Below are 22732 nucleotides of genomic sequence, written 5' to 3' on the forward strand. Positions count from 1 at the left end.
GAATTTGTAACTGACAGCTGTGACAGTCATTTACACGTAGCCCTATACATGCTGCTCTGGCAATGCACAAGGCCCTTAACAGCCAAGGGAAGCATAAATTATATCTGCTGAGGGGCAATACATGTTTTACAAGGCATATCAAAAGAGGCTAAAGGCAAGAGCTCTTGCATATTGTTTCCAGTTGTGATACTGTTTCCATAGGACCTTGGGAGATCCAACTCTATACTTAAGTTTCCATACATGTATTTGTTCTTTACAGTGCCTCTAATGCTTTTTAGCTGGTGAGGTCAGTAACTGACCAGTGCGCATATGTGTACCACGCACATAACACAACTGAAGTTTTAGAAAACAGTATCAAGCAAAACAAGTACCTTATCAAGATAACACTAACAAGACAGGAACGTTTACTTGCAATGCACTGTGAAACAAACAAACAAACATGTATTTTAAAAGTAAAAGTAAAACCCTTCAAAAGTTCTTGCAACTTTCTTTTATACTGCTTTGTTTGTGCTCACAGCCCGAGTTGTCACGTGCTTGCCTTTGTGAGCCTGGGGATAGGTGGTAAAATCCCCACTGCGGGCTTTAAACAGGTGGATGAATGCAGAACACCATCATTGTCAAGCATTACTAAAAAAACTATTGACACAAAACACAGATAAGGGCTTGTTCTCATTTGCTTTCCCCCCGCTAACTTCTCAAAAGAGTCTTAAAATAATTTAACATGTTTTAGCTCATCCATGAATTTTAAGCATCAGAAATAATGACAGCCTAAGCTGACCTCCTTGGCATTAAGCAATCCTTATTTTGTCCTAGGAAATCTTCAAAGATCTCAAGAAAGCTTGTATTTCCTACAAATTACAGACAGTGAACCATTATGATAGTGCTACCACTGAAACACATGCACTATCAGTGTTGTTTCCTTTTGTTTTATAGGCATTTGTTCTAAGATCTGCCTATGCTTTAACCCATGTTACAAATTCTACTCCAGCAGCGTGATGTGGTCTAAATAAAAACGACTTCACCTTGTGAGTGCATTACTATGTGCAGGAGGAAGTATAGAGTCTGTGTTATCATTCTGCAGACCACTTTATGGGGGAACAACAGGTGTCCAGTTTAACAATGCCATTAGGCTTGTGACACAGTCTCCAGGAGCTGTTAGAATCTAAAGCACAGTCTTGCCTTTGTACCACATTAAAGCATATTCTTTTTAAAGGAATCATTTACATAGCAAACTTCTGCTATCCTCCTTCAGCTGACACCCTTTTGCACAATATTTTTCAGAGGCTGTGCTTTCTCCCACTAGTACATGTCTGGGGAATCAAGCTACATGCCTTTTCAAACCAAAATTTTATAGCTTTTACCAGACAATAGCCATGAAACTCAGTGAATAGTTATCTTCCTCAAGTCAGAAGAAATCCATTTCATGCTTTATAGTTCTAATCCAACGTTCACCAGCGCCTGTGGGCTTTCATTGCCTTTGATAGGTTTCAGATCAGGTCTTTAAAGAAGTAACATGAAGCCGTACACCTCCACCTAGCTGCAAGCCTCTGGGTCATGATACTATAAAGCTGTGCAAAGCACAGTCCAGCTGAGGTTTTCACTCAGCTCTTTTCCACACCTGCTTATGCTTCTGAGAAGAATCCCTTTTTAGCTTTAAATAAATCTGAAATCCTTACACAGCTCTCACCAAGTGGGGTTTCTGTGAGAATGACTAGAGGGTGCGTAGCTAAGGGAGCATTAGCCCTTTTTCCTCACATATTTTCATAAACACCATGCAGTGCTTCGTCCATGCTTGGTACCTCATCCATGCAGAAATGACTGTCCTCTTCTTCTGTTGTTTAACAGTCAAATGTATCTGCAGGGAATCACCTACTTGCATGATGAAGACAGAGAAAGTGCACAATTAGGCAACTACCAGCAGTGGAGACCTTTGAGCAGCTGGGAGAGAACAATCATGGGTGCTACAGGCACCCATAAAGAAGGGAGGCTTTGTGGAGAGGTAACACCTCTAAAGGCTAATCAAAACTGACAATCAAGCAAGTCAGAGATGTTGCTAACACTTAGGGATGGGAATGTGAGTTTGGCAGAGAGATCTTCTCCCTGATCCGGACTGAGGGAATCCTGTTGTAAAATAGGAGAGCTTGTTGGGTCAAAGGAGAAGGGGTAGCAAGAGGAGGGAGAAATACAGCTGGGAAATTCACCTCTAAAGCAAGGAAAGCTGAAAGAGGGGCTGTCTTCTCAGCACTTGCAAGTAAAAACTGCTTCATGACTGACAAAAGGAGACAGTGAGAGAAAAGGTGATTAAAAAACTCACAAGGCATTGTTTGGAAAGAAGGCAGAAGATAATGGAGAAATAAAGAAGCAAGGAATAAGAAAATATGAAGAGTGAGAGAAATGAAAGGACAGAAGAGGAAGAATAGACTTGAGTTCTTCAGTTTGGGTAGGATTCCACAGCACAGAGTACAACCTGTCTAAGTAAGTGAGCAGAGGTGGAACATACCTGCACTCAGCATCACATCCTACCCAGAGACATCTCACACAGGAGTTAACTGAGCCAAGCTTCCCAAACTGGGAATTATGTATCAACAGAAAGACATAATATTTGGTATATAAACAGTGACTGTTATTTTCTTGGAGCAACAAAGAAATATGTGCAGTTTGTTTGTCTGAAGGCTTAGATTTCCCTCGAGCTACTCCATTTCTGAGGAACAGTGAAATCTCTGGGAGTCTTTTTTCTGCTCTTTTTGTACAGCATGAGGAGGTTACGCTCCAGGCTCAATTTCAAGCTACTACCACAGTCCAGAGAATAATTAAAAATAATGATAACTTTTTAATGACATAAGGCACTTACAGTTTTATTTGCTTTGTCTGCTTCAGTCATTCCCATTTAAATTCACGACGTAGAACATGATATGCAGGATAAACAGAGACAATTATCGAATCCTTAAAAATTAAAGGGAGAATGTAGTCTGTCTTCTTGGGTTTTCCCTTTAATATCTTGAAAGTTCTGTAATTTGCTTCTCTCCAAACAGTTTGTAAAGGTTCCTTCCTCTTCACTATGCTTTTATACAATTTCCACTGCAGTCCCCTCAGATTGTGGAAAAACACATATGGTGTTTCTGACACTGGCAAAAAGGTATGTATTATGTTAGCATATACATAATAATGCTGTTTCTCAGAAAAAGTAGAAGTACATTGTAACAGGCAGAATACCAACTTCTGCAGAATACCAACTTCTGCATGCTAAAACTTAAATTGAAGCTCAGGGCCCAAGTCTGCAGTGCAGTATCCACACTAGTAAAAGCCAGTTTGGTGTGTGTGTGCGTGTGTTTCTTTAAAGCACCATAGGGCTAGTCCTGCTCCCACTCAAATGGGTGAATAAATTCTTACTGATTACAAAGTCAGGAGGAAAAATAATTCACACACCATCATCACCACGGTTTGCCACCTGTTTTGCCAATGTCAGTCAGTAGGTCAAAAACTAACTAGACATCAACACTTACTGACTGCACCCTCTTGTGGATGTAGGATGCTGGCTGATCCATGAAGACACGTTTGCACTGATGCTGCCCACGTTGCATCTGTTATTGGAAGTTAAAAACAGATCTTAGCTCAGTCCAGCCCTGTTTCATCCTGTTCCCATGTTAAAGCCCCCCGGTCATCTAGCCATGGATTTTGTTTCTGTTGGCTTCCAGGGAACACCTTGATGGCGAAAGCATGAGAACCAACTGAAACCAGCTGCCTAAATGTTCATCTGCTTGTGGAGGATCATAGGGAAGTGGATGCTATGGCAGTCTTCCGGTGCAAAGCATCCTCCCTCAAAATTATTCTTAATTCATGGTAGAAACCATAGTGTGTCTCATTCAAATTGTTCCTTGGAAATCTGAGGTTATATCTGAGAATTCAGAAGCTCTAAGGACGGCTTTAACTTTTCCTGAGTTAGGTAGGAAGGCCACTCAGTCCCATGAAACGGGCACTTTTCTTAGACACACACACACACACACACACACACACACACACACACACACAAACACAGAGGAAGGGTAAGATATGGAACAGTTACAAAGCCCAAAAGTACTCCGAAATTATGGGGGTGGGGCAGGGAGTAATATGGTTAGTGTTGCTTCGGTACAGATTCTCCAGTCTGCCGTTCAAGTGGGAGCAAAGATGGTCTGCTGTGGAAGACTCTCCAAGCACAATGGTCACATTGTGTGTATGCAAGCCATGAGCTGCAGCAATGTGTCTTAAAATACTTCAGTGCAGAGGTCTGAGTTAACAACAAGGTGACATTCAAGCACTATTGATTCGAAAATCCACTGCTTTGTTTAAATTAGGGCAAAATTGTTAACGTGGATCCAACTCCCACTGAAATCCAAGCCAAGATTCTCACTGAATTCAATGTCAGGAGCAACTAACAAGCTTTGAAGAATTACTCGACTTTGTGCACAAGGGCCAAACATAATACACCATGGATCTGAGCAAGTTCCCAAATGCCTACCGTAATTTTGTTTACCTTTTAGATATTTGTTACAGGTTTTTAACAGAAAAATACATATTTGGTTTAAATAAATGTAGCAGACAGAGTGTTCATTTTTGCTTTGACAAGCCTATTTTTCTATTTCCCAAGTATTCAGGCTTCGATTACCTGGAAATGATCCTGGTGTATATTATCTGAGTTCTCATATTCAGGAACCGTCTCTTGAAATTCAATCTGAATTATTTTCCTTCTTTTAATTCTTATTCTGTTGTTTCTGGCTAATCCCATATGTGCTATTCAGAGACATCCATAAATAAATATCAGTGGAGACTGCTCACCTTCAGAAGCGTGTACTTTAGAAATGGAAGAAGTCTCAAATGACGGCTGGGTTTTTCTCTCCTTCCTGAAATGCTGCATCTTGCATAATATCTCCCCATTGAAACATTTGTGTTGGATCAAAGAAATTGGCATAGGAAGGCAATTTTTGATCAAGAATACATAAGGGAGTATAAGTTTATGCAGAGGGGGACAAATATAAGATTTTTTGTGCCCTCCAGCAACAGATATTTTTGACTTTGATTTAGACAGTTGTTTGAAGTCCTCAGATACGCATCTGCCAGGAATTCTCTGTTCTGTTCTTGGTGATTCAGCATTTTCCTTCACAACATCTATTTGAGAACAACTGCTACTGATAGACTCATCAGAGAACAAGCTTTGGTTTTCACACACTGCAGTATCCCAGGAGTTAGATTTTACTGCTGACTGTACAACACAGAAGAGAGAGATGTGTGTTTGCTCCAAGATTAACCGGTACTTTCGCTGCTCATTTTTAATATTCGCGAGGGATGACAACAACTCGGATACCTAAAAAAATACAGGACATTTTCCATATTAGTGGCCCACTAATGTAGAAATAAACTCTGTGGATGACTTTCAAGGTTTTTTTTTAATTACTATTACTTATTTTTTTAAAAAACAGAAATTCTGATAAGAGTCACAGTTCAGTAGCCATTGATCTGCACAGAATACCAAAGAATCATCCGTGCCACAAAGATCACAGAATGGTTGAGGTTAAAAGGGACCTCTGGAGATCATCTACTTTAATGTCCTAGCTCAAGCACGGTCATCTAGAACACGTTGCACAGCATTATGTCCAGGTGGGTTTTGAATATCTCCAGGGAAGGAGACTCCACCACCTCTCTGGGCAACCTGTGTCAGTGCTCTGTCACCCGCACAGGAAAGAAGTTCCTGTGGTTCAGTTTGAGCCCGTTGCCTCTTGTCCTGTTGCTGGGCACCACGGAGAAGAGTCTGGCCTCGTCTTCTTGATACCCTCCCTTCAGCTGCTTGGACACATTCATGAGAATGTGTCCAATTCAGGTCCCTCTGAATGGCGGCACAGCCTTCTGGTGTGTCAGCCACTCCCCCAGTTTAATGTCATCAGCAAACTTGCTGAGGGTGCACTCTGTCCCTTCCTCCAGGTCATTGAGGAATATATTGAACAAGACTGGACCCAAGACTGACCCCTGGGGGACACCACTAGCCACAGGCCTCCAACTTGACTCTGCGCCATTCACCACAACCCTCTGAGCTTGGCCATTCAGCCGCTTCTCAATCCACTCCACTGTCCACTCACCCAACCCACACTTCCTGAGCTTGCCCAGGAGGATGTGATGGCAGATAGTATCAAAAGCCTTGCTCAAGTCCAGGGAGACAACATCCACTGCTCTCCCCTCATCTACCCAGCCAGTCATTCCATCACAGAAGGCTACCAGTTTGGTTAAGCATGATTTTCACTTGGTGAATCCGTGCTGACTACTCCTGATCACCTTCTTGTCTTCCATATGCTTAGTGATGACCTCCAGGAGGAGCTGTTCCATCACCTTTCCAGGGATGGAGGTGAGGCTGATAGGCCTGGAGTTCCCTGGGCCCTCCTCCTTGCCCTTTTTGAAGACTGGGGTGACATTGGCTTTCTTCCAGTCCTCAGGCACCTCTCCTGATCTCCAGGACCTTTCCAAGATGATGGAGAGTGGCCTAGCAATGATGTCTGCCAGCTCCCTCAGCACTCGTGGGTGCATCCCGTCGGGGCCCATGGCCTTGTGGATGTCAAGTTTGGCCAAAAGATCTCTAACCCGATCCTCCTCGACCAAGGGAGTCTTCCTTTCACCAGTCTTTCTTTCTTGTCCCCAGGGTCTGGGATTCCTGAGGACTGGCCTTAGCGGTGAAGACTGAAGCAAAGGCAGCATTCAATAACTCTGCCTTCTCTACATCCTTTGTTACCAGGGCACCCGCCCCATTCAGCAGCGGGCCCACATGTTCCCTAGTCTTCCTTTTGCTCTTGATGTATTTGAAGAAGCCTTTCTTGCTGTCCTTGACATCCCTTGCCAGATTTAATTCCAAATGGGCCTTAGCCTTCCTTGTCACATCCCTGCACACTCTGACAACGTGCCTATATTCCTCCCAAGTGGCCAGCAGGGAGTGACCCACAGCAATCATTTGTTGCTTCTTCCGCATATTTCTGCATGGCACGGGTCTATCAGGCCAGTTGCTTCCCTTGAAGCCATGTTCAGCTCCTCCTCAGCCTGGAGGGCGCTAAACCTGTTCCTCAGCTTCAAGTCTTCAGGAGGAGCAAGTGCCTTTCTCCTTCTATGAGAAGCAACCAGTTTCTAGCCTTCTTCAACAGTGTTATGCCGCATAGGGTCCTCTGGCAACTCCACTGCTGTGGTGGGTTGGGACTCCTGCAGCTGCACTGTCTCTGAGAACACCCCGTTGCTCGTCTTTTTGGATGCTATGCAGCCTACTGGCTTCCTCCTGTAACTCCTTTACCTGAGCACACAACTCATCAACCACAGCACATCTTCCGCAGGAGAGCTGACTGTCAGTGTGGGCCTCACGGAGAGGCCCTAGGCACTCCCTGCAGCCTGAGAGCTGCAGAGCTGCATCTGCTGTCAGAAGGTCTGTCTGGGTCCAAGCTTCAGACACAGCTGAAGCCGCAACTCCAGCAGCTACTGGCGAATGTGCTCTGCGGCATGTCACGACCATACCTGAGGAAGTGTACACTACTACAAGAAATGAAAGTGCCTTCTTGCCTTCTGGCACCCTTCTGCATGAACTGCTGCACAAACTGCTGCGTCTGTTCGCTGCGTTAGATCTTGCAATCTAAACCTAGGCTGGAAAGTAATGAAGGGCTAGAGATGAAAGTAACAGCATGATGATCATATAAGATATAGCGAACAGTGCCCCCAGCACTCCACAGTAAAGATAGCAATGACAGGCAAACCTTTGGATTGCCTTTGTACCATCACATAAAGATGTTTCTTTTCTGATGTTTGTGACAGATTGCAGATGTCAGCTGCTCCATGAAAAATTTCTAATTTTTCTACTATATGCCTTGATTAATAACATTGTCCAAAACGAGTTTAAAAATATAATTTGTCTGGAATAACGTGTAAGACTACTTGTATAAAACAGGTCATTAAGGCTGAGAAAGGGAACCTAACGAAGCTGTATCATTTTGTATCCCACATAGCTCATGTATTGACCCAGTGCCAGCCAAACCCTTACAAGAAGTTGTAAAGATGGTGACCTAAATGATGAGTAGGATGTGCTATCTGCTTCCTCTCATATAGTATTAGGACCAGATCCAAATAGTATTCATTAAAAGCCAGGTTATGCTAAAGGAAACTCAGATAAACTGAGCCTTTCTATATAGCCATAAACAGCATTTTTAGATTAGAAACTAATCAAAGCAGAATGCCTGGTTTTTGGATTGCAATTGAAAAAAAAAGTCATTATAGCTTATTCAGATAGTACTTTACAGTTTACGAACCAAAAAAACAAGAGAGCTGCTTCTATTAAGACCAGAGGCATTGAAGCGCAAAGAATCTAAGCAGAATAAGATACCCGGCTGTTACTGAGCTTCTGATTAAACATGCAGCACCACTGAGAAAGAAACAAAATAACTGTTCAATATTTACTACGCATAAGTAATTATTTTTCTCAGAACGGTGGTAAATGATAACAGGTGAAATACTATGCTCATAAATACTGAGCTTTTAAGGGTAAACTGCTGTAAGTTCTGATTCAAATTCTTTTTTGGCTATAAAAATCAGCCCAAATGTACCTGCAATTTGAAAATTCATTTGTATTTCCTTATTAAACGTTATTACATCAAAACGTAGAATTTTCTCACTCTGACAATGGCATTATACATACTGAAGAGGGTTTTGAACGAATAATCATTTGGTACTGTGTAAGCATCTAGCCAATCATGTGGCATCTAGCCATCATACGCACACACACGCGTGCACCCACACACAAAGGGATGAAAGGAGGTAGATGATACAAAAATCCTACAAACTAATTTTATACTATTAAAATACTCACTTTCCAACCAGAAAAGAACAATTGTTGCTTTTGCTCTGTATCTTCTGGTGGTTTATCACTCCTCGTTTGACCCATTGGACCTTCATTGTGTCGAAAAAAGAAAAGTAACTCTAATTAGTATATAAAAATGTGAAAATGTGAATTGATAAAGAAATAGGATTAAGAAGAAAAGATGAAGAGCGAAAACACAATGCCCTAAATTAAATGGAGAGTGAGTTGATCCCGTATTTCCCAGACAAGCTCATCAGAGCTAAATACGGTCCTTTTCTATTACATACCATAGTGCTTCGCCCACCCATTTAAAACCTTCTCAAAAAAGACACAATTTCTCACTTTCCTTGTGAGATGATTCCCAGGCCAAGGGACTTCAACACCAAGTTCATCATAAAATACTAAATTTTTTCCTTGGCTTCCTTCTTTTTTTTGTTTTTCCTTTTCCTGCCATAAACAAATCTCTTGCTCCTTTCCTGCCTCCGTGCTCTTGTAGTCAACCATTTTTCTCTTCTTCAGTTACATTTTGCCAAGATACACCAGGGCCTTCTAATGTCACGGCATGGGTTTTCCCAAATGCCCAATGTGTTGCTGGTGCGCTCCTCGAATACACCTTTCCCCCACCAAGAAGGCTGGGGGTGAGCAGAGGAGACCCCCAGGAGTTTCCTGCTCAAGGAGAGGGACTGCAGGATGCTGACAGCCCCGGGCGCTGCCGTGCACCACCCGCAAACCACTGCCCGCCCTGAGGGAACAGCGAGATGGAGTTCACTCGGAGAGGAGGAAAAGCCACCTCTGTAAGGGGCACCCCTGGTTGAGCCCTGCCACCCGGGGGGCCGGCAGGCCCAGCTCCTCCTGCGCTGCCCCCCGGGAGCCGCCCGGGGCCTCCGCCACGCCCCGCCTCCCTCACAGAGCCTGGGGCCACCAGGGGTGGGGCCGCAGGCAAGGGAGCGCCCCGACTGGTGCCCCCAAGGAGTAGGGCAGGGCCAGGGCATCAGGTAGCCAATAGCTGCTCGGGGTGCTGTGGGCAGGGGGCCTGGGGGGAGTGAGGAGCCGTTGGGGCAGTGGCCGGGGGAGGCCGCAGGGGGCAACGGCTGCCACGGGTGGCACGTTGGGTTGTCCCACGTCTCCGTGTCCTTCAGTCCTTCTTCTCTCAGTCCCCTCCAGCAGGAGGGAAGGGCGAGGCTCGCTCCCTCCTACACATCCAGCAGCAAAGGGAAAGCCTGCCTTAGGGGAACATGGTTCCTGGCTCCTCTTTAACGAATATCCCCAGATGCAAACACGGGTTGTGTTTACGGGAGTAACTCCCCAGGCTTCTGGGTTACAAAAAATGAACTTCAGTAAACGGCAGATGAGGTTGGCACGAGGATGGATACAACACGCAGTATTGTCAACTGACGTTTGGTATTTATTTGGCTAAATATGTTACCTGGCAGCCAGCCTCAGGCTAAAAATTCCCCATTTTCTGTATATTTTCACACTCCTCCCAACTCCTGCCCAAGAGGCCGGTTTCTTGAACTAAGAGGGCCACGCTCTGCATTGAGCTTCCTTTAAATAGTAAGTGACAGCACAGGCAAACTTCTTGAGCTAACGTGGCCAGAGGTATTAGCAAACCAGGACTGAAACCACAGCCCATGCAGCGCACCAAAGCGCCCTCAAATCAAAACTCAGCTCAGACGGGTTCCCACCGGAGCGCTATTTTCCAGAAAATGTTTTTCTAATTCACAGTATCTTAAGATTTGCATGTTTAGAAATTCATGTGGGCAATTCCTCTTCGTTACAACATATGGGCCTAATTATACATAGCACTGTTCTAATTAGCTTAACTAATGCCCTGGGAGCACAAATTGTAGTAACATGCACGATGACATGTGTAGATCCACCACGAGCAATCTTCTTTGAAAGGTTCAAAACCTGCAGCATGCAACTATCACTCTGAATCTTTTTGTATTACTTTACAGTTCTGCTGTGGGCCATGTCCATCAAATGAGAAAGGTAAAATCTTTGTTAAGTGTTTAACAGCTTAGATTTCAGAGTTATAAGATCACTTTAACTTTCCAAATTATTTGTAGAGGCTAGAGGTTCTTTATGAAAAGAGTACCTCCCAAGAGTAAAAGGTACCTCCCAATCTCCTTGCAGCAGATATTTCAGAGTCCGTAGGACACAGACAGATGCTCTCTAGCTCATCCTGATATGGTGATTTAAGAAACCCACGCTCGATATATAGCTGTTTATCACTCCTGGAGCTATCTGCATTTCAGCAAAAGACAGCTGCCTCTCCTGAAGCAACTGAATGCACAACGTAACATTAACTCACCCTCATTACTTGAGGTGCAGGCACTCACGAAATTTCTGAATCTGCTCTAGTAGCAGCAGTCTCAAACAGCAGGGACAAGTAGACAAGAACTTCTCAAAACCATTTCAGCAGCATTTGCCAGAGTCTGTTTGGTGATATCTCAGTTCCTAGCTTTAACAGTAAAGGCAAAATTTTGGGAAATATATCTCAAGGGAAAGCAATGCAATTTCTCTTTTCAATAAAATTTCCAAACAGCAGTTTTTTATTACTATTTACACTCAAGTTTAGAATATTTTCAATATTGAATTCACTGAAAATCCACTAGAAAGGAAACTTTGACATTACACTTCAACCAGATTTGATTCGCAGAACAGGACTGCAGTCTACAAATCTCTTATGAAAACGGAGGATGGCAGCTTCCCGGAGGGACTGGTTCCCATTCTTATCACCTGTGTCCTTCAGAGGATCTGGCATCAGTAAATTCATCAACACTTTGCCTTTCCTCTTCATTCAAATGCTTGTTTGCCTTTAAGCTTCTTATGTGAAAGTAGTACAAGGCAGAAAAAGTATAATTAACAGCAAAACAATACAATTTAAACACAGTTTTGCCACATTTCATACAATTATTTAGCGTTGAATCAAAAAGAACACTGTGATTAGGTATGTCAGGTTTATGTGAACAAATCACCATGAACTAATGAAAGATTAACACAGATGTCTGCAAAAGCAACTGGCTGGCTGGAAATCCTCTGTGTGAAATGAATTCTACTACTCAGGGCTCTTTCAAATTTTTTGAGGCTGGATCATTATTTCATTAGTTAATGGGTGGAATTATTTCTGCTATCTAGACTTAGTTTCAGTAAGCTATAGAAGGAAATCAGCATTAAATCATAGGCAAAATCCTTATGTAATTAGCAAAAAACCCAGGTAAGTAAGGTGTAACAGATGAGGGTACTTCTGCTATGAACAGACATTACACAGTCTGATTAGATTCTTCACCCCAGTGGATCATTCCAACAACGAACTGCCGTTATCCCAGAGGTTAAAGCTAGCAATCAGAATAAATCTGCAATAATTTGGAGTCATATACAGCAGTAACGAACTACATTAGCACACTACTAGCACATAAAGGACTGCCCCACTCCCCCTAAAAAAAAAAAAAAAAAAAACTTTAACAGTAAAAAGCATTGTCCTTGACCACAGTTGGTTAGCAAGCTATGCTCTACTTATCTATTACTCTGCATCAGATGGTCTAAAGTGACTTGGCTTTCTCTATTTCTACAGCCATCTGCCTCTCTTCAAGAACAGGTAGAAAGCACAGAAAGAAATACATAAAAGGACAGACAGAACAACTTCACAACAGCTACCTTCACTATAAGCAAAAGTACTTTAGTATACATGAAATACAATAGGAAACTTAGAGCATGGGTGCCAGCAGAGAAGCGATTCTTGTAGCGATTCTTGTTTTGCAATGGACGGACTGGAAACTTGCTGGCACCCTGTGGCAATAGGTGTTTTTCCCCATGAACTAGTACTTATGGTCGAGCCTATAAAGAGAATTAGGGGTTAGGAAAGTGCAGCTGGATATGGTCTAGGACTCCTGGGTTCCACAGTTTGGCTTGGGGAGAACAATTATTGTTTAAAACATATATGCTAAGAAATAGCTGCCAGAAGAGGACCATAAAAGATGAGGGTGAAGACCTTGCTTAAATTCAGCAGATACCTTCTAGTACTGCACTTCTACTTAAAAAAAAAATTAACATATTTAAGATAATTTCATATAAAAATTACTATTCTAGTGCTACTCAAACCCAAATGCCTACGGAATTCTGCTAACTACTTGCATTTTAGTTAAACAAACTGAAGCAACATTATCTCACATATCTTAAAAGTAGAAGTTATGAACAAAGCAGGGCAAATTGGTTATCTGAGAATTTACACTACACAGGAGATCACTTTATAGACAAAAAGGTGTACAGGCCATGACTAAATTTTATTTTTCAAGTAGTCATTTGAGTGCTCTTTTGGGATAAACACACACAGATGTGTACTTTGCCACATTAGACACCTATCAATTCTTCCGTCAGAAGGGACTGCAAAGTTTAGTTATTTATTTAAATACGGAGAAAAAAGATCATAGTAAGAAACAAACTGAAGCAACCAACAGGATCTAACTGTCAAAAAAATTATGTTTATTCAACATTAAATTTTACTGTCCTCCTACCTGCATATTATCTCTCATTTCAGAGCTCAAATTCATTCTGTCCCATCAACTGTTGTCAGAATGACTTGCATACTGAATTCTTCAGCATTTTCCTCAACAAGTCTTCCTACTTGAGCCACTCAAAGAGTGCTATGAAGGGGTGAATCAGGCACAGACTTGCTGCAATTAACGTTCACAAGCAGCAATTATTACAAATTCCGTAAGAATTCCGACAAAGAGATAGCTGTTGCATTTCCAGTCTCTTCACTAAATAAAATATTTTGCTCACTCCCCAGCACCATGAATATACAAGTTCATTGATGAAGTCTAGCATATTTAAAGCGTTACGCTTTCTGCCTATCATTCAGAATCTTCACGTAACAGGAAAAGGGAATTTAACTTAGAGGTGAAAAGATCGTATCTAAGGAAAAGACCCAAAATGTAGCATACACATGATACGCTAAGGCATACTGGTACCATCATATGGCACTGTTGTAGAACGGTCAGGATATTTCACTAATTCTCCCACTCAAATTGGCTAGCTGTGAAAAAAATGCTTTTATGTCCACAGCTACTTTGATCAGAATCATTTTCCCCTCACTGAAATGTACCAAAATAGATTTTTGGCATATGGAAGTTTTTGAGATAAGCATCTGCCTACTAGAATTTTACACCAAGAAAAGTGTATGGAGAAGTTTAATAACTTTAGGCATTAACTGCCTACCTTTTCAAGTAAGATGTGAAAATACATTTCTGTGCACAGTTACTTTAGTAAATAAATTTTCATAATACATTCCTAAACTAATCCAACATTTAATATTTGGAAATATTAAATATTTCACAAAAATATTAGTTTAGGCAACAATAATGTACCTCTTTGTGATTCCCAGAATATCTGATCTCCTCCATGCTTCCTTCCTACCCATCAACAGCACTTGTTTATTATTGTAAACAGAATAATTTTGAGAGGAGTACTCCATGTTTACCAACAAGCAATATTTATTATTATAACTGAGAACTCAACATACAGTATTGCACAAAATTATAACGGACCAATCAACAAAACAATGTTCCTATGTAACTGTTACCAGCACTTTCATAGTTTACTTTAACACATTGTGCGTTAAGTGTTTTAGTAAATTGACAACTCTTAGGAGATTATTTCAGGGAGTATGAAAGTGCAAACTTTTCTTCAAGGCATATACACAACACACATGAAGAGGAATGCTAAATATGCCAAAGGCCTAAAAAAAAAAAAAAACCAACCCCAAACCAAATTAAATGAATAAAACAACAGCACCCTCAGCAACCACCAGTGCTACATTCATAGTCTTAACTTCTAATAAGAAGCAAAGAAAAATAACTTGAAGAAATGCCCTCAACGTGGAGTGTTAGACATACCAGCTCAACTCTATCACAGTCACTAGATTTTTTGGCAAGATTGAAGGACTTACGGCATAAATTCACCTAGCCCCTGTATTACCAGTTCTTCCTGAATTACTGTATAAAATAAAGCAGTTGTGTACAAGAGTTGACTAATAAAAGAAAACCAGTGTTTTTACATCAATAGGTGATATAGTATACAATTCAAGTATTTAATATTAAACCATACCTGTGGAAATTCTAGCTTTCTATTCCTGTGTACCACGTAAGATATATCAAGAATGATTTTTCTGTTGTTCTTTCATTTTCAGTCTTCCCTCTTCACCTTTACCCCATGAACGACTCTCCAGACCGATGTGAACTCTGGATTTCCAACCACCTGTCTTAATACTCTATTCAATCCCATGTCACTGTCCTCCTGTCTTTGACTATAGTATCCTTGTCCCCGTTGTCCACTACTTTTTACTTCTACCTTTTGAGTTAACTGTTCAAATCAGATGCTCACAGACAAGTTTCTTCTACACAAGTGAGTAGCCTAGCTACATATCATCTTTGGACAATCAGGGAAACAGGAGGATAAAAGGATGGAAAGCTATTTCTGTCATACCAGCCAGTGAGGAGCCCAGGAGAGAGGTTTACTTGTCTGCCTGAGCACCAGTGGAATAAGTGCTGAAGACTGTTATCAGCTTGAAAACCACTGCTTTGGAAAAGGAAAATTCTTATTAAGAGAAAATAAGTAAGTTTAATTTCCAAATAAAAAAATGGCCTCCTGTAAATGTAATACTTTAACTTCTGTTAGGATTAATTTTAAATAAGTTTTAAATAGAAGCCTTTCTAAATTATAAATGGTTTTCCTGTTACCAAGTTATTAACAAGAGAGAAGTCAAACAGAAATTACCACAAGCAACAGCTTTGGTAAGCAAAAAACTCTGGTTCCTACACAGTTACTAAATAGAGTTCAAATTGTAACAAAGTTAGTAACAAACATGACTACAAAAAGCTAATGAAAATTACAAGATTCCTTCCTCTCTCAAATAATACCTTCATAGCTTCTGGTGCACAGATAGCACAGGAGAACACACATACTCGGCGAACACTGGGGATCAGTATTACCAATTTTGCAAGTTAAGTCAAGCAAGATGAAGAGAAACAACAGAAATGTGAGAAACAATGCCCATCTGTATTCTGCTTTAATACTTCTACATCTGAATTTATTTTAACTTTACGTTCTTGAAAACCACTTTTCAACTACATGAGGGACTGTGCCTTCAACAAGGCAAGGTACAGGATTGGATTAGCACATTCTGAACCACTGCTGAAACAGCATAGGAACTTTTCTGGACTTCTCTAGTCTTAAGGGAAAATAAACCACCAGAAAACCTATACATAGAAACATGAAAGCATCTGAAAACTAATAAAACAGAATATGCATCTACATAATCACAGTGAATTCTGAAGCTGAGGAGTGTGCGTCTGTGTATATGAATATCTATAAACACACAAACATATAAATGGCATTTCTTTTCAAATCAAAGCAGAATACATACGCAATATATTCTTGCAAATGGGTTTTGGATTGGGAAGTATGAGGGGAGTAGACAAAGAAAATGACAAAGGAAAAGCACAGTGAGATTTTATTTCCTTCATGTATGAAAATATAGAAATGCTACAGCACTTAGTGTTCTTACCTTCCGGATCCCAATTCATCACAAATTACAGCATAAATACATCAGTGCTGGAATTTAACACACAATTTACATTTTTGAAAATGAATTAACTTTATTTTCCTTAACGGCATCCACACTTTACACAGCCTAAGAACCTGAAGAAAACGCATTTGCTTTTGAAAGCCACATTCTCAGTAAGTGATTTGTGGTGTTCAAAGTCAAAGTAACAGTCCTGAGATTTCATATGTTAAAGCTTTCTCCACAGCCACACGTTCCTTTGATGTTTGGATTATTGAAGACAAATTCACTGGACAGTTTGTCTTCTACATAGTCCATTTCAGTTCCTAGAAGTGTCAGCTGTGCTTTCTTCTCAATAAACACTCTAACCCCTTGAAAACAACAACAACAACAAAATTACATACAGCCAAACTGGTCATCATTCACTTTGAACTTGTACTTCAACCAGTGATTAAAATGGAAGCTAAATGTCAAGTACATCAATACAACTTGATTTCATCAGCCTAAGATGGTGTGTGTACACATGCATGTATTTTCTGTATGGATTGAAAATCACGACACCTAGGCCAAAAGGTGTAGAACCTAGGAATTAAATTCACCTTTGATACTTGTTTTCCCATGCATTAATCAGTAACCTATTTCCTAGTGTTCTTAAAGTCTGCGTATCCAACGAAATGCCAAAAACCCTAAAAAATAAACTGTAGAACCTCCATCTCCAAGACTGTCCTTTGCTCTGCCAAAATTACTAGGTCTACATAAATTATTACTAGTATGCAGTCCTACACCAAGGCAAATCTGTGAACTTTCAAAGATATTATTACCTTTAAGGATTCAGAATTAATAATTCATCTCAGGAGCTAAAAAGAGCTCCCTTTTCTAAAGCATACAAAGTATCTACCGGCCTGGAAAGTTACTATGCTTTAAAACTGTACGTCTGATATGAAGCGGTTAGCATGAATGGACTGGTTTAGCTGACCACAGGCTAGGAAATAATGAAAATAAAAAATGGTATCAGTAGCAGCAACAAAAGAAATCATCAAGTTCCATGAACTACTTTTAGAAAGCTATTTCATCATAGAAACTGTGAGGAGAGAACATGTTACTAACACAGCTCAAGTCTGTGGGCAACCAAGTTGAACCTCCACAATTTTTGCTCAGCTTGGACTGTAATTGACAGGGAAGGACAAATATAACGGAAGACTTTACGGACCTGGTCCTTGAAGCAGAATCACGATTCTGTATCAAGCATCAGCACTTGCTATTTAAAAGTCATGAAAATCGGGCTGAGCACCAGCTACCTGAGCAGAGAGCTACACAAAAGTCAGAGTCTTCAGTCAAAAGCTGTCTTGAAGCAACCAAAATAAAACAGAAAGCACACAGGCACATCTGAAACATTGTCTGGCTCTGTAGCTTAAAGCCTCTATTACAACAGTGACAAAATCCTTTCCTCTCCCTGAAGATCCAAGCCAGGATTCACCTTCCAAAAAAGTATTTTCAAGGCCAGAGCAGCTCTGGAGTCCAGTCCTAGGAGCCAGCTAAGTTTTTTGAAGTTAGGACTAGAATGAAATTAGGCACCTGCAAAATTAGGTGGCATTTTTGATCTCATCCACCTCAGCTCAATTTAATTATTGGCTCAAGTTCCAACTATTTCTCTCTTTAAGAGAATAAAATTTATGAGTTGGTCACAGATACTTTCAAAGCAGCTGAAAGATGGGCTCTGCCAAGCAGCACAGCTTCTGTATGGAAGAAATTCTAAATCTTCGACTTTGCTACCAGATAAAAAACAATCTTCCTGGACCTAAACAGAGCAAAGTTCAATAATATCAAAAGAGCATAAAGAATTTCAGAATTTTTTTTAGAAAAGAAAGAGAGATCAAAAAGAAACTAAGACAAACATTTCTATGCCTCTAAAAATCTAAACCTGACAAAAAGATCACCAATACAGGTTTCTGTAAAAATTAGGACCATCTAAGGTACAGTTATTCAGTACTTCGACAACAGACCCATGATGGGATACTCAATGAACTTATCAGGTGGCAAGCTCAAATGTCAGTGTTAAAAAAAAAAAAGTTTTAAACACATTGCTTAATTAAAATTACAGAATTCATTGTCACGATTGCTTAATTAAAATTACAGAATTCATTGTCACGATGCCTATATCAAAAGCATAAAGAGATTAAAACTAAAATTTAAGTTAATGAAGGATAAGGCAAGTTACTGGAAAAGACGGACTGGAAAACACCTTTCAGAAAATCTTTATCTTGCTAAGGTTATTTTAGGCATGCTGGTAAAGTATTTCTCTAGATGTGCCTTGATTTATACTCTCTTTAAGTAGCTGCTAGTGGCACCTCCCAAGATAGGAATAATAGGCTAGACCGTCTATTCCGACCCAGCACACAGGCTCTTTTGTTGTTATCCTAGAGAATTCCAACTTAATCCAACATGGGCATGAAATGAGGTTTATCTTGGATCCAACTTTCATTTCCACTACAAATCTACAGATTTGAACTAACTAGTTACTTCTACATCTTCATAACAAAAACCAGGGTAACTGTTCCTATAACAGTATGCTAAGACTTCTGCATCTATAACTTGCTACTGAAAAGAAGTTCTAACCTGCCCCTTGGCAAACTTGTAATTAAGTTATTCTTCCCCACCACCACCACACAGTTGTGCTTTACCACATGAGAAACTCACCATCTTGAACTACTTCTTCATCAGAGTCTCCTTTGGATTTTGTATATTCTAATGTGTAAGAAAGTCCATTGCATCCTCTTGTACGAACACCTACTTTCACACCTACCTGATAATAAAACATTAATGATGTTTTAAATACCTTCTGGAACACCAAAATAGAAAGTATGCAAACAAGAAAATGCTGACATTTACTTTCCTCTGCCTCAAACTCAGTGCTAAAACAGAAGCTTAATGCATTAGAAGGTTACATTTTCCTCTTTTACAGACTGACTACCAGGGTAAAAGTTAGCACACAAATCGTAAGTATTAATTACTCATTTTATAACTCTTATATGGGTTGGTACTGCAAAAATCTGACTCTTCCATGCTACGTTTGTTCTATGTTATTGCACATTTTACATAAAAGCGACAGTACTGCAAGAATACATCAGCTGAGTTTACAGTTATACTTGTCATTACCACTTCTGCTGCTATTAATGTTAGTATAAATAAAATGATTATTAAGCCAGATGTTTGCTATTGCGGACAAAACGCTAAAGTGTGTATTAAAAAAAAGTTTTAAAGTAAAAAACTATCAGCACTTCTGTAGGTACTTAGTGGCATAAAAGTCAGGGTTAAATTTCAAAGACAGATGTATTTGTGACTTCAAATGAAAGTTTATTCAAATGCTAGGTCAGGCACTATTTTTAGATTAATGATAGTAACTTAATTACAAAGTTGTGATGACAAGCAAAGGGTGATTGCTAAATTTTCATGGAACTCCTGTAACGGCTACTGGAAAGCTTTCACTTCAATCCAAAGCTCTGAAAAAAATTACTTTGTTTGTGTTTTTCATTACTTTAAAATCCATCTTTTCTCCTTTTCTGGCAAGTATGTTTATTCATTTATTGTAGTTATCAGTGTTAAAGGTCAATCTAGTCAATATGTTTTAATTATTTGCAATTACCCAACATGATGTTGTACGATGGACAAAAAGAATATCTATGTAAGTGAAGAGCTGAGAAATGACTGTAGGGACACATGAACTATAACACTAAATTTTCCAGAAGTATGTGCAGCTCTGTCCAAACATGTATGCTTCACTACATAATTAGAGAGGAAAATTACAATAACCTCTGTAAAAGCATTATGATAAAAATATATCAATAGTTGTCATCAAGTAGGATCTCGGATAAACAGTATCTGTTCTCTTCTGCTTAAATAGCCTTCCCTACAAGAACAACTAGAAAAAATAGGTTAGAAAAAAAACCCACACAATTCTATAACAAGGGGATGACTGACCAGCTAAGCTGCAGGCTTAGGGCTTCCTTAGGATGGTTTAAAATGTTAAAAATAAGAGTCTAACCAGTTGCAATCATGCAAGAAGCAAGAGAAACGATAAGTCTTGCACAAAAGTTAAAAAAAGAAATAATCTTCCTGAAATAGTACTTGCTGTGAAGAAGAAACTTAATGCTTGTTTTTATGTTTAGGAAGGAAAACCATAAGTGTTCTTCCCAAGAAGAAAAGATGACAACAATCAGTTACTTGGTGAAAAACAGATTATTATTTAAAATAATCAATCTTGCCAGACAATGTATAAGAATTACATCTTTTTTCAGGGGTTATGAATCTGACATTATAATTACATATTTCACAGCTAGTTCCTTCAAGAACTTAATTACATCTTCAAATCAACAGCTGGAGATCTCTGGTCCTACGAGAAGTCACGACCTATGCCACGCTAAAACAATTAATCAAAATCTAGATTTGAAATAGATAAAATTGAAAAAATAATTTAAACTTCAACATGTTTCTAAAGTAACTGTACAGTGAAGCGTCATCACAGTCAGTCAGTCATTTTCTGGATTTCATTTTTATAAAGAACTAAAGTTTGATAGATAAGCAAGCTGATACATCCCCCTCCAAAAAAGGTACCGGCATCTCTGAGTTGTTCAGTACTTATTTCAAGCTAGTAGGTTAGCCAGAAATGCTTCATAAACATCAACAGTGCTAATACCTTACTACAATCTACAAAATGGCCCTGTTTGCACTTACATGTTCAGGTTTATCTTTAAGAAGCTGTTTTATCTTCTGAACAGCTGATGGGGTCTGAAAAACAGAAATGTATTCATCAACTGGAGTTTTTGTTTTTTTTAAATAATAGCCTCAAATATATTACATACTCTGTAATACATGCAAGTCACACACTGCAAACAGAGCAAAAAATTTTCGTTCCAACTTCATGCAATCAAGTTTTATCACAGTTTACACAGTTTTTTGTCTCCTGTCTGCAAAGTCCATTTACAGAACTAGCCATCTGTCACTGCAGACTAGCCTTTGTTCTACTTCAAACTGGTGTCTCATCTCAAGTTAATATACTCTTCTGTAAAAAAAAAAAAAAAAATAGCTGAATCTAATCTATGCAGAATATAGTAACTGTTTACTCCCCTCCCCACCCCTGCTGGCAGCAGGCAGTTCAAGAACTTCAGTCCTTAATAATCTTTTTTTGTTTTTTTCCTGCAAAAATTCAATTCCTGTAACTGAATTAAGTAATTCTGTTCTAGCCAAACTTCTGTCGCATAAGCGTTTCTGTGCTATAACGACTGTTATTTGTAACGTATATACCCCTCGTCTCTCTTCCCACTGACTTAGATGTGAGCTGGGACATTACAGCAGATAAACTCACAGCTCACGCAGATCTGCTTGCGGCAGAAACGCGAGACTACAGACATAGGGTACATACACACAAAGGCTTCCCTTACGCACAAGTTCCGGAGCTACTGAGAACTTGGACTAGACTTACTTGCTGCAGTAAGCCGGCTCAGAATACCTTTTCCAGTTAACAGCCCTAACGTCCGACTCCTAGGGAAGCCCCAGCGAGCAGGAGTGACCCATCCGGGCACGCCAGGGCAGCAGGCACACTCCGCCCGCCGGGGAGCGCGCAGCACCGCCCCCGCCCCGCGGGAGGCCCTCCGCCACACAGCCGCAGCGAGCGAGCGCCCCTCGCTCCTTAACGCAGGGAGACGGAAGGCCGCTGGGAAGGGCGTCCTGCGGACACCGCACTTCTCGCCCACGACGATAAACAGACCTCTCGGGGGTGACGGTGCAAAAAGCCGCCGCACGCCCAGCGCCGGCCCCGGCCGGCCCCGCGGCGGCCCAGACGCCCCCCGGAGCTCCCGGGCCCTTCCACTCCCCCTTACCCCTGCCCCCACCCGCCGCCAGCCCCGCTCGGCTCACGACGCTCCCCCCGAGGCGGCGCAGCGCAGCGCCGCCCGGGGCCGGAGAGCGCCGCGGTCGGGGCAGCCCCCCCCCCGCCGCCGCCGCCGCCCGGGCCCGTGGCGCAGCTCTAGCGCCCGCTGCTCGGGGGTGAAAGGAGAGCCCGGAGGGCCCCGCGCCCGCCGCCGCACTGACCAGGGTGAGGGCGGCGCGGGTGGCCTGCAGCTTCCTCTTGCTGACGGCGCGCACGGTGGCCCGCACCACCGACGAGGCCATGGCCCCCGCCCTCCCCCTCAGCCCCGTCCGCTCCCCTTCGCCATGGGCACGGCCCACGTGACGCCACGGCGCACGGCGCGGCCCCCTGCGCCCGCTCCGATTGGGCAGCAGCGCGTGATTGGCAGCCGGCGCGGGGCCCGCCCCCGGCC

The 22732-nt window shown here is 41.3% G+C and overlaps 1 protein-coding gene across 3 annotated transcripts; it reads right to left on the bottom strand.

Moving 5' to 3' along the window:
* Window positions 1-2812: 2812 nt before the first annotated feature.
* LOC104140714 (iron-sulfur cluster assembly 1 homolog, mitochondrial) lies at window positions 2813-22683 on the bottom strand. 3 transcript variants are annotated; one of them, XM_068928843.1, is made up of 7 exons: window positions 22503-22666; window positions 21147-21200; window positions 19113-19218; window positions 8861-8940; window positions 4816-5341; window positions 3504-3581; window positions 2818-3125 (listed from the first exon to the last, which is right to left on the bottom strand). In XM_068928843.1, exons 1-7 carry the CDS (start codon window positions 22581-22583, stop codon window positions 2878-2880), a joined length of 1173 nt encoding a protein of 390 aa, XP_068784944.1. In that variant the 5' UTR covers window positions 22584-22666; the 3' UTR covers window positions 2818-2877. The 3 variants fall into 3 exon arrangements, with proteins under 3 accessions (XP_068784945.1, XP_068784944.1, XP_068784946.1); XM_068928844.1 differs by lacking the exon at window positions 4816-5341 and having other exon boundaries at window positions 2813-3125; XM_068928845.1 differs by lacking the exons at window positions 2818-3125; window positions 3504-3581; window positions 4816-5341; window positions 8861-8940 and adding an exon at window positions 15092-16786 and having other exon boundaries at window positions 22503-22683.
* Window positions 22684-22732: the final 49 nt, after the last annotated feature.

This window comes from Struthio camelus, chromosome Z (assembly GCF_040807025.1).
Source record: "Struthio camelus isolate bStrCam1 chromosome Z, bStrCam1.hap1, whole genome shotgun sequence".
Taxonomy (NCBI): domain Eukaryota; kingdom Metazoa; phylum Chordata; class Aves; order Struthioniformes; family Struthionidae; genus Struthio; species Struthio camelus.